The following is an 11,860-nucleotide window of genomic DNA, read 5'->3' as shown; positions in this document are numbered from 1 at the left end:
ACACCTTAAATATATACAATATTTATTTAAAATTTAAATTTAAATGTTTTATAAAAGCTTGTCCATGCTTGCTGTCTCCTGTCCTCACTTCCCATTTCCTCCTCAAGCAGCTCCCACCAGGCACCCACCTCTACCACTGTCCCATCTCCCCTCTGGCCCCTACAACCCATTTGCCATGGAAAGGATCCTTTAAAGCCTGAATCAGGTCATGTCATCCTAGTCTTGACTCCTCTTCGTTCTTACAGGAAAGTCTTGAGTGCTATCATGGCCTCTGCAGAGCTACTGAACTTCTCAGATACCCATCTGTAAATGGGGTCTGTAAGGTGACTTCACACATGTGATGAGAAGATTGAGTGTTGAGATATGTACAGCACTGAGAACATTCATCATGGTTGGCACGTAGGGAACCCAGTGTGGATTACTGCCATTGCTTCAACTGCAGATTTCAGCAAAGACATGTGTGAGTTACCTTCCAACCCCAGCATTTTCTGTGTCAGAATGGGGCAGTCCTGCAAACACAAAAGACAGATCCCTGGCCCTGTCTCTTCTTCCTGTCCCTTTCTGTTTCCCCATTCCAACTCCTTTCCCCTTGCTCTGCCTCCCAAGTCCCCGCCAACCTCTCACCCTCTGCTCTTCAGCTTTTCCATGAGAGAGACAAGCACTGGGTAGGAAGTTGTATTTGTGAAAGTGACTGAGTTGTATACGACTGTGTGAGAAGAGAAAAAAGGTGCATACAGAAGCCCTTTGAATGCTCCCTAAAATCCCCCTTTTCCATCCTGTCTCTTGGGATGAGAGAGAGACTGGGTTGGTGCTGGAATGGTGGCACAGTTGTAACATGGTCCTCGGAGTTCGTCTACCAGGATCTCCACTTACACGTTTGCTTCCAACGATCACCAGCTGAATGGGTTTCCCTAGAGCAAAGATACTTCTTTTAAAAGCCACTATTTCAAGAGCGTTTGGACAGGTTCCTAATAAAAACCACAGGGATTGGTATATGGTTTTGCATTTCCCTGCGCACGCTTACAACCCTGGACTGGATTCTCACAGCAGCCGCTTTACACGAGGCGATGGAGGCCTAGAGGCCTGGCCGTCCGAACTCTGACCCCATGTCTTCCGGCTCTAAACCCTTTGTCATTTCTACTCTGCTCCTTCTAAGAGACTTTTGCCCCCTTTTTTCTAAAAATTGGAGAGAGATGAGTCCCCACAATGGAAGAACTAAAATAGCAATAGCTACTCTCTTTGCAGGGCTTAGCCAACCCCTAGGCCACCTTCCTCCTGCTGGAGGTCTCTCGGTCCCTCCCCGTCAGAGTGGCCCAGGTCCCACACAGAGGACTGGCCGAGGCTCGCCTCCTCCAGACACTGCTCCCACCGTCTGCAGCCTGCCTGATGTCCCACTCCCCGGGGCTGGCCACCGGATGGACTTTCCCAATCAGCTAATCGGATCCACAGATCTCTGACAAACGACCTCTGCTTCTGCAAGTACAAGTACAAGCGCTAAGGACAAGTTGTCTCTGCTTTTCCAGATAATACAGTAGCTTTCTGGAGGCAATGCCTTGCTTTTCTCTGTTATCTCAACTATGACTCAGGAGGGGAAAGAGGCCTGTGAGACGCCAGGTGTGAGCTGCAGGCCATGGTGCAGGGGCAGACAGCTACTCAGAAACCGCCAAAGCCTGGGATGACTGAGGGTCCGTGAGTTCCTGGGGACAACACGCTTTGCCCCAGTGACAGGCCAGGGAAACCCACTTTATAAAATTGTGTTTACCCGCCTGGCAAATTCAACTCAGGCCTCTCACTTCGGTCTTCTCCAGACCACCCACGTGTGAACACTTTTTGGCCTGGGGTGGAAGCTCACATTTCAGAAACAGCCACTGGTTTGGCCCCAGCCCCAAAAACCCAGGACCATCCGGAAACTTGGCCCAAATCCACACTTCAACATTCCTGTTGCTGTGACTGACACCAACAGTAGCCCTTCCCTGCAGGCCCTGGCAGGCAGAACGCACACAGCATTGCACCCTAACACAGAAGACGTTTGCTTTGAATGATGGCTCTTATCTATGGCGGTTTCTGTGAAGGTTTTGGACGGAGAACACATTGGCAGAACACAGGGTTTTTTCTTGTCTGGACCCATGCGTCATATGTGCACTTGAGCACACAGTTCTCTCGCTCTCATTGTTTAGTCTTGTGAAATATGGATAATGGGGCTTGTGGCTTCTTAATGAGACTAACGAGCCAAATGTTTGCAAGAGATCTCGAGAAGTTTGCTAGAAGTTTTAAAACAAATTCTTCCAAAACCGTTTCCTCAAAAACCTGATTTATGTAATTCCTTTGTTCCTTTTAGAACTAAATGCCACTCTAATATGGCATTTAAAAAGAGCAAGATGACAATTCCATAATCTGCTGGAAATATTGTCGTAAACAATGGAAGCAACCTTGACTAGCTGAGCTCATGGAAATTACATCTTCATCTGCCTGTGTCTTTCCATTTCTCTAACTTCACATTACCAGAAATGCGCAGTTCATGTGGGATGACATTTACTCAAGGTAACGATAACAATCTAACTGTCTCCGGTGATGCATGTGTTCCGGCCCTTCCTGGCCCAAGGTCCACTTGCTTACTTTTCGCTCAGAGCTCATTCCTTCTCGTTCATTTTGCCCAGAAGCTTCCTGCTTCAGAGCCGAAGGTAAGTACATTTTCCACTAATTCCTCAGCTTGTTGAGTGCTTTTGGACCATGAATAGAGCAGCTAGGAACAAATCTGAGAAGAGGTACTATTCGGAATTCCTCCTAATAGCTCCTCTTTTTAATTATGGGTTTCCATCCTTCCTAAGGGAGTTTATTATTTTTCTAATTAAACTATTACCTTTTCATCTAGCTAAAACAATCTTCCCTATTAATGAATTTATTAGCTTCTCTAGTACTCTTCAAATTGTCACTGAGCTCTATTCAAGGACTACAGCCAATTTTTTCCTAATAGAATTAGGGGTGAAACAACTCATGCTTCTATTATCACTTCTGGCGTTCGCCCCTTCACCTGATGAGCTTTTCTAGGTGTAAGAGTGTGGGGGTTTTAGTGCCACAAAGACGTGGGCATGCTGCGGCTTCCTGCACCTCAGGCATTGGTGTTTAAGTAACTCCACCACCCACACGTGTAACATTACAGTTCTGGGAGATGCACTTTCTGTGCCTTTCTCAACCACTACCTCAGTCGTCCTCCACCTTCCTAGGCAGCAACATGGGGTGCAGAGTGAACAATAACTAAAAGTATACTGATTATCACATACTCCTGCAAAGTGTTTGGCCCAGGAAGCGTGCAGTCACCGCCATCGTGAGGGGCTCACACCTTCCCTTGGCTGGCTCTGTCGGGGGCACATGTTACCTAGAAAGGAGGCCCAGGCTTTCGATTAAACAGCTCTTCTTCATATTTCCATTTATCTAAGCTGCCTTCAGATAACTGTCCCCATTCTTCACTTACACACACACACTCATGCACACACATACACACATACATGTGCACACACTTGTAAACACACACACACATGCAAAAAGCCCAAAAGGGATAGGAATGGGAAAGGGGTACAAAGGGATGCTGAGAGTATAGCCTTGAGCAGATCAGAAGGAGGAGCACCCCTCATATCCCCTCTCCACCCCATCCCCGGAGTGGCAGTGAAGCGGTGGTCACAGGCTCTGCTCACACATTCATGCCTGGATCAAGCGGTACTGAACCCTTATGTGCTGGGCCTTGTTGCAGGCCTAAGTCAGAGTGGAGCCTCCTGGAGCCCCGGGGCTGAGGACACAGCACGCTGAGACAACACTTCACACTAGCTCACGACAGGACATACACCCACAAGGAGCTGTGGGAGCAGGGACACGGGAGCCCTCACCCTGCCTTTGGGACCCCGCTTAGGCAGCGGCAGAGGAGGAGGGCATGGACCAGGGTAATGGGGTAGACGGCTCCAAAGCCGCCCTGACTTCTCAGTGGAGCCTGAATCTCTGGCTGAGGAGGTTTTTGCTCAGCAGCAAATTGCCCTGTCACTGCCTCAGAGCAACTTAAGACATCTTAAAAAAAAAAAAAAAAAAATCCTATTCTTCACCTTGTTAATGATCCCAGGTATGTTTCCTATGGAATCCTTAGTGTCTAATAAATTTTAATGAGAGCTTTCATGTCTGTGTAAGCCACATTCCTTGCCTTCATTATGCAAATGTAATTGCTGTAGGCCAGGTCGTCTGCAGGGGCCAGACTTAGACATGCTCAGGGCAGGTCTTATCCTAAGGAACTCAGATCCATCTGCAGGCTTTTCATGTGAATAATCGTAGAATAATTGTAGAAAAATTGCCATTGTAGAAATAAGAACAAAGAGCTACAGGCGCATAGATGGGCAGTGATCCTGGGCCCCCTTGGGAGGAGGGGCCGTGGAGGAGAGTCTGTACTTGGGCAAGGACACGGTGCTGAGTGCAAGAAGTGAGGAAGGACGTGTCCAGGCCCAGGGAGAGAGAACGCGGACCCCACCCAGTGGCCTTATAGAGTGGTGGAGTCTTAAAGTCTTAACTTCTCTGTTCTCTGGCTATGAGCTGCCACGGTACAAAAAATTGAAAGACGGTTTTAAAGTCAGTTCTCAACTCAAAATAAGTGTGTGCCAAGCACTGTGCTAGCAGCATGGGTAACACAGAGCCTGACTCGGTGGGAAAACAACACGGGCAGATTGTGGAGACTAAGTTAACCCACTAGGCGTCGCAGCGTCAAACCTGGGGGCGGCGAGGGTTTGTGTGAGCGTCACAGCCACGGCAGGGAAAGGTCCGAGCGGGTCACACGGGCAGGGGGCGCCGTGGAGGAAGCCTGAGCCGAGCAGTGGAGCTCGGAGGGCGGGAGATGTGAGCGGGTGGAAGGTGCCGGTCCGGGTGAGGCTGTGCAGGGGGGTGGGCACGCGCATTCACGTTTGCTGGTGTGTGCAGACAGGAAGTCCGGAAGGAGGCCGGTGATCTGAAGGTGGCGATGGGGCCGATGGATACAGCGTGGGGAGGGAGCCTTCGTACTGTTCATACGTAGCCACACATACAGACACACAGACATAAGTGTATCGGGCCATAGAATCTATTCAAAGAGCGACATAAAAATCTTAAATGCATCTAGTGAAAACAAGGGGAAAAGGCAGCACAGAAGCTGGGACGCCGAAAGGAGCTCCCGATTCACTCAGAGCTGGTCCCAGAACCTCACCCCGACACGTGCAGGTCAGCCCCAGCTGCGTGACGGCTCCCACCCCCAGAACCCAGAGCTCCGGAGCGCGGTCCCCCGCCGGCCTCTCTGAAGCCTGGGTTGCAGGACTGCCCTCTAGAGAAGCCTGAGCGCCTCTGGTAAACGTCACTCAGTCACTCAGTCCTCCTTCCCCAGCTCTTCTCCAGAAGAGCAACGGAAGAAAACGCCCAGCAGCGCAGAGGAAGGCGGCACAGTGCCGCTTCACTTGTCTTCAGCAAGATCCACGGAGCCCAAAACACAGCCCGTGGGCCCCAGGACGCTGCAGCCCTGCTGCTCAAAGGCTGTCTGCAGCACTAACGCCCTTCCTCAACCACAGGTGGAGACTGCGGGTCTTTCTGTTCCCTGAATTTCGTTACAAATCTCAGAGAGAGTCAGGAAGACCATCCTGATTTGGTCAGATACAGAGGTTTAAGATTGTTATTTTGTATTCATTTTTACTAAAGCCATTAAAACTTCCTTACCAAATGAATATTCATGGAAATGCTAAGATTAATCATTTTTGGAGCCAAACAGGTCTTGATTTAAATCCCAGCTGCGCAACGCCAAGCCTATGGGACTTTAGACCGGTCTGCTGGTCTCTCTGCCTCAACTCCTCAGGGGTGAGTCAGAGAGAATAGGACTCCCTCGTATTGTCATCAAGAGGATTAAAATGAGACCCACCAGGTACAGCACAGGACGCAGGACCAGCTGGCACATAACAAGAATTTAACACATAATAGAGCCTTCTCCTGACCTTTGGAGACTTTAAAAAATATAAAAATTATATACATATTTTTTTTGGTCAAAGATGGTAATTGATATAAAAATCTCACTTTAGAGTTGCCCATGCTCCCTGGACTTTCCAAAGAGCATCTAACAGAGTGAGCCACATTTGGGGCCGCATTTGAGTATCTGGGGCCACGTTCTTGTGCCCTGTGATGCTGTTAACTCTGATGACTTGTGTGCCCCTCCCAGCCAAAAAACAAAAGTCGGTTTCGCTTTTCCTTGTAGTCCCTTGAACAATTGTAACTGCCCCAATTGTCTGCTCTGCCTGCCAAGACCTACGCCTTCAGGCAAGTGAATCAACCAAGTTTCTTTCTGGGTACAGATTCCAAAGCTATGAAAAACTTGCCTCTTTTCTCCTTTCTCATTCACCACCCCATGGGGTCCTCTGGGGAGGATCGCAGAGTTAGAGCCTTCTAAGATATTGTTTACTGCAAGCTCAAGGTGATGGAGCTTGGTCTTCAGGCCAGGAGTTAACTCCAGAGGTTCCAATAACATAAGAAAGAATGAGATTTAAAGGTCACTCTGACAGGTGGGATGGTTCATATCTGTAATCCCCAGTGCCTTGGGAAGCTAAAGTGGGAGGATGGCTTGAGCCCAGGAGCTTGAGACAAGTTTCAGTAGGGTACGGACAGAGGAAAGCAGCATGGAATTGAAGGGTGGACATTTATTGCCCAGCAAACCACAAACCCTGGAAGGAGGTGGAAGGACTCTAGACCTGTGTTGTTTGCAGTGAAGAAATCAAGACACAAAAGAGCAAATGGGAGAGGACAGCAGACAGCTTTGAATGAGTGAGAGCCAGACACATGGCAGGTGCAGACCCCCGTCCAAGTTCTTTAAGCCAAAGACATTGTTGAAATATTTGGGTCATTGATGCCACCTTACAGGGGGTCCTTGTGAAGTTTAATAGGAGTGAGTTTTGCTTCTTCTAGTTGTGATTTAGTGTGTTCTATGGGCAGTCTCCAAGCAGGAACAATAGGAGCATAGCAACGCAGCAGAATTTGCAAATCCTACTTGGCATTGAGAAAGGCCAAGTCAAGAGGAAAATGACTGGTGTCAATTTTATTGCAGTTTGCGTTGGAGTAGCGGGTGCTGTGTCTGGTCTCTTGCATCTGTTGTTATCACCCTTGCCACGTGTGAAAGGGGTGTGACACGGTGGTCACAAGGCGGGCCCTGCTGTGTCCTCTCCAGACTGTGGTTTGGGCAGTTGCCCAACCTCTCTGGGGTAGCTTCCTCTGGCGGTTGAGTGATTGAATGCATGTGGAGTATTAGGCAGTGCCCAGTGCATGCTGAGCTCTCATAAAGGCCACCAATTCATGTCACTGTCCCTTCAACCAAGAATGGGGCCACACACCACCTGCAGCCCCCACCACCAGCTTGGCAGCATCCACAAATGTGCAGCAGCAATGCTTGATTGGTGGCCTTTTGAAGGGACTCCATGGGCACACTGTATGTCTGTCCAGATTCAGGGTTCCCGTGGATTTGTAGGATTGGCAGCTGCAGGTCAGCAATGCACAGCAACTGAAGCTGGGTTCCCAAACCACCTGTTTCTAAAAAAAAATTACAACCACTTTCAATATTTCTTTCTTTTTTTATGAATTTTACCATCAAATGCATCTGAAATTGGAAATATATACTAATTCTGATTACATTTAATGGACTCATGAGATGGGGGGTATCTGTCCCAGCAGAGTCTTCACACATGGCCCATGCTGGCCACAGGTGTTGGGCCCTGTATTAACCAGGATTCTGCAGAGGAAAAGAAACAACAGGAGATGGGTAGAGACATAAAGAGATTTATTATAAGGAATTGGCACACACAGTTATACGGGTGCGCAGTCCCGAGCTCTACACCCAGCAAGCTGGAGACCCAGGGGAGCAGATGGTGTGTTCTTGTCTGAAAGCCAACAGACATGAGACCTAAGAGGAGCTCACGCTTCTGTGCTAGTCCGAAGGCAGGAAAAGGCCAATGTCTCCACCAGGCAGTCAGGCAGGAAGAGCCCCCTAGTTCTCAAGGAGCAGTTCTGTTCTCCTCAGGCCTTCCACTGATTGGTCAAGGCCCACCCACATCCCAGAGGGCCCCTGCTTTACTCAGTCACCTGTTCAAATGTGCATCTCACCCAGAAACACCCTCAGACACACCCAGAACACTGTCTCACGACATACCTGGCACCCTTAAGCTCTGTCCGGCTGATACATGAACATCAACCACCACAGGCCCCTCCCATCCCCAGGCTCCCCCTCCCATCCCCAGGCTCCCCCTCCCATCCCCAGGCTTCCCCTCCCATCCCCGGGGCTTCCCCTCCCATCCCGGGGGCTTCCCCTCCCATCCCCGGGCTTCCCCTCCCATCCCCAGGCTCCCCCTCCCATCCCCAGGCTTCCCCTCCCATCCCCAGGCTCCCCCTCCCATCCCCGGGCTCCCCCTCCCATCCCCGGGCTCCCCCTCCCATCCCCGAGGCTTCCCCTCCCATCCCCGAGGCTTCCCCTCCCATCCCGGGGGCTTCCCCTCCCATCCCCGAGGCTTCCCCTCCCATCCCCGGGCTTCCCCTCCCATCCCCGAGGCTTCCCCAGCAGATGGGACGCAGCACACAGGCTTCCCCGGGCCTGGGCAGGAGGCACGAAGGTGACTCATCCCTGTCTGCCCGGGACTGAGGTGGTTCCTGGGATGCAGGACTTCCAGGTTTTAAACCCTGCCCATGTTTCAGGCAAACGGGGTAAATTGGCCGTTCCAGGCAGCACCCTAGCAGCAGCCGCACCCTGTCAACCCCCTCCTTCTGCGTCCACCAAACCCACAAACCTCCTTCTGAACACTTGACCTCTGACCCAATCCTTTCCAAGGGAATTAGTTCCTTTCCAGACAAGTCCGTAGAGTGAGGCTGTGAGGGGCTCCCCGTGGACTTCGGATCACAGGTCGTGCTCTCAAATCTGTCCTGCCCAGGAAGTATCTTTTCCTCGCCACGTGGGGCTGGCTTTCCCCACTGCTGCAGTCCACCTTCCCCCCAGAGACACCAAAAATAAGTCTCCAGAAATGCCAGTCCCAGGAGCTCCCCCTTTGAAACACAAGACGTGACGCGCATTCCATAGTCATCTGTGGGAATGATACACGGCACCTTTGCCATTATCCCACAGGCTGTGGGGTCAGGCAGTGACCCAGGGAGAGGAGCAGCGAGAAGGAATGGACCTAAACATCTCCTGAGTCCGCCGAGCCCGGTCACCGCCTGCCAGTCGGAGAAGGCAGCTGTGGGCTCTCCAGTTCCCAAGTGGACCTTTCCTTGCTTTACCTCTTTGCTCATCAAGGGCACCATTGCTATTCATCTGTTCATCCCACATCCACGTGTGTTCACGAGAAGGATGGGGGGGAAAGTGGCCCTGCAAAGAATAATCTTTGCTGTCATCTCTCGGCTCAAAATTCCACTAATGCTGTTTCTCACAAAGTGCTTAAGATGAGGGCCCAGTATACTATTTTACCTAAATTACAACACTTTATATATATATGTTTATAAATGTAAGGGGTACAAAAGTGCCATTTTGTTGCATGGATATACCGTGTAGTGGTGAAGCCTGAGCTTTTAGTGTGTCCATCATCTGAATAACACACATGTTACCCATGAGGTAATTTCTCATCACCTACCCCGCCCACCCTTCCGAGTCTCCAATGTCCATTCCACACTCTACTTCCACATGTATGCATTATTTAGCTCCCACAGATAAGTGAGAACATGCAGTATTTGACTTTCTGTTTCTGAGTTATTTCACTTTGATAATGACCTCCACTTCCATCCATGTTGCTGCAAAAGAAATGACCTTATTCTTTTTTATAGCTGGTGTATATGAACCACATTTTCTTTATCCATTCACCCATTGATGAACACTTTGGTTGATTCTATATCTTTGCTATTGTCACTAGTGCTGCAATAAAACACGTGTGTAGGCTCTTTCTAATATACTGATTTCTTTGTATTTTATGGAGGGAATAGAGTTTCCTTAAGCGAGTGTGGCTGGTTTTTATTTTCTAGTGTACTTTGGAACTAATATTTCTGTGTACCCTCTTTTAGGTGATTTGGAGATTTTAATTTACATCTCCAGCAAGTGCTACAAGGAAGAAAAGATCCTGAAGAATCAATCAAGTTTTCCATGAAGTCAAGTCCAAGTAACATCACTGCCTTAACCACAAGCAGGAGCAATGAAGCACATTATCAACTCATATGAAAACATCAATGACACAGCAAGAAATAATTCCGACTGTCCTCGTGTGGTTTTGCCGGAAGAGATATTCTTCACAATTTCCATTGCTGGAGTTTTGGAGAATCTGATCGTCCTGCTGGCTGTGTTCAAGAATAAGAATCTCCAGGCACCCATGTACTTTTTCATCTGTAGCTTGGCCATATCTGATATGCTGGGCAGCCTATATAAGATCTTGGAAAATATCCTGATCATATTGAGGAACACGGGATATCTCAAGCCGCGTGGCAGTTTCGAAACCACAGCTGATGACATCATCGACTCCCTGTTTGTCCTCTCCCTGCTCGGGTCCATCTTCAGCCTGTCTGTGATTGCCGCCGACCGCTACATCACCATCTTCCACGCACTGCGTTACCACAGCATCGTGACCGTGCGCCGCACTGTGGTGGTGCTTGCGGTCATCTGGACGTTCTGCACGGCGAGTGGCATCGCCATAGTGATCTTCTCCCATCATGTGCCCACAGTGATCACCTTCACGTCGCTGTTCCCGCTGATGCTGGTCTTCATCCTGTGCCTCTATGTGCACATGTTCCTGCTGGCTCGCTCCCACACCAGGAAGATCTCCACCCTCCCCAGAACCAACATGAAAGGGGCCATCACACTGACTATCCTGCTCGGGGTCTTCATCTTCTGCTGGGCCCCCTTTGTCCTTCATGTCCTCTTAATGACATTCTGCCCAAGTAACCCCTACTGCGCCTGCTACATGTCCCTCTTCCAGGTGAACGGCATGTTGATCATGTGCAATGCCGTCATTGACCCCTTCATATACGCCTTCCGGAGCCCAGAGCTCAGGGACGCGTTCACAAAGATGGTCTTCTGCAGCAGTACTGCTAGAACGACTGATCCCTGATTTTATAATCCATGGGAATAACGTTGCCAAGTGACAGAATAATGTAACATTCCAACAAATGCCAGCGCTCCTGACTGGCCTTCCTTCCCTAATGGATGCAAGGATGATCCCACCAGCTAGTGCTTCTGATAGCTAGGTTCTATGTGAATAGTCTTACTGTAGGGGTGACTTTTTAACTTTGTAACTGGAGAGATAAAACAATGTAGTAAAAGAAGGACAGAATACAAAGTATTAGGTTGGTGCAAAAGTAATTAAGGTTTTTGCCGTTTCTTTCAATGACCAAAAATTGCAATTACTTTTGCACCAACCTAATAAAAACGGCAACAAAAACTCAAGGGCTTTGGGCTAAGGTAAAGGCTTGCTTTCCTGTGGACATGTAGCACGCCAGTTCTGGGGTGGAGGCCATTGCAGCCAATTTCCAGAAGTTAAAGTACCTGGGCATGCAACTCCAGGCAGAAGCTGTAGGGTCTTTGTAAGTCAGTGATAATTGGGAGGAATACATTGCTGCAGCTGGGTTTGTCTGTCTCCCACAGCCATGTGGAATCTCCGCCTTCCGCCTTCTCCCTGTTAGCCTGATGTAGTGAAGCCACCTCGGTTTCTGAAAGTAGGCTGAGTATAAACTGTAAATGTCAAATAACCAGCTTCAAGTTTCCAATAACACATGAACCTTCTCTGTTACTCTTCTTTGTCACTCAGTATCCCGCTGGCCTTAAAACCCTTTCCTGTTACATTTCCTCATGTTTTATGAGCATACA

General features: G+C 49.3%; 1 protein-coding gene across 1 annotated transcript; it reads left to right on the top strand.

Annotated features, from left to right (window-relative positions):
- Positions 1–2,530: 2,530 nt before the first annotated feature.
- MC2R (melanocortin 2 receptor) lies at positions 2,531–11,783 on the top strand. The gene is made up of 2 exons (XM_007974766.3): positions 2,531–2,681; positions 10,069–11,783. Exon 2 carries the CDS (start codon positions 10,197–10,199, stop codon positions 11,103–11,105), a length of 909 nt encoding a protein of 302 aa, XP_007972957.1. The 5' UTR covers positions 2,531–2,681; positions 10,069–10,196; the 3' UTR covers positions 11,106–11,783.
- Positions 11,784–11,860: the final 77 nt, after the last annotated feature.

Source organism: Chlorocebus sabaeus, chromosome 18 (assembly GCF_047675955.1).
Source record: "Chlorocebus sabaeus isolate Y175 chromosome 18, mChlSab1.0.hap1, whole genome shotgun sequence".
Lineage (NCBI taxonomy): Eukaryota > Metazoa > Chordata > Mammalia > Primates > Cercopithecidae > Chlorocebus > Chlorocebus sabaeus.
This window is presented reverse-complemented; position numbering and strand designations above follow the sequence as displayed.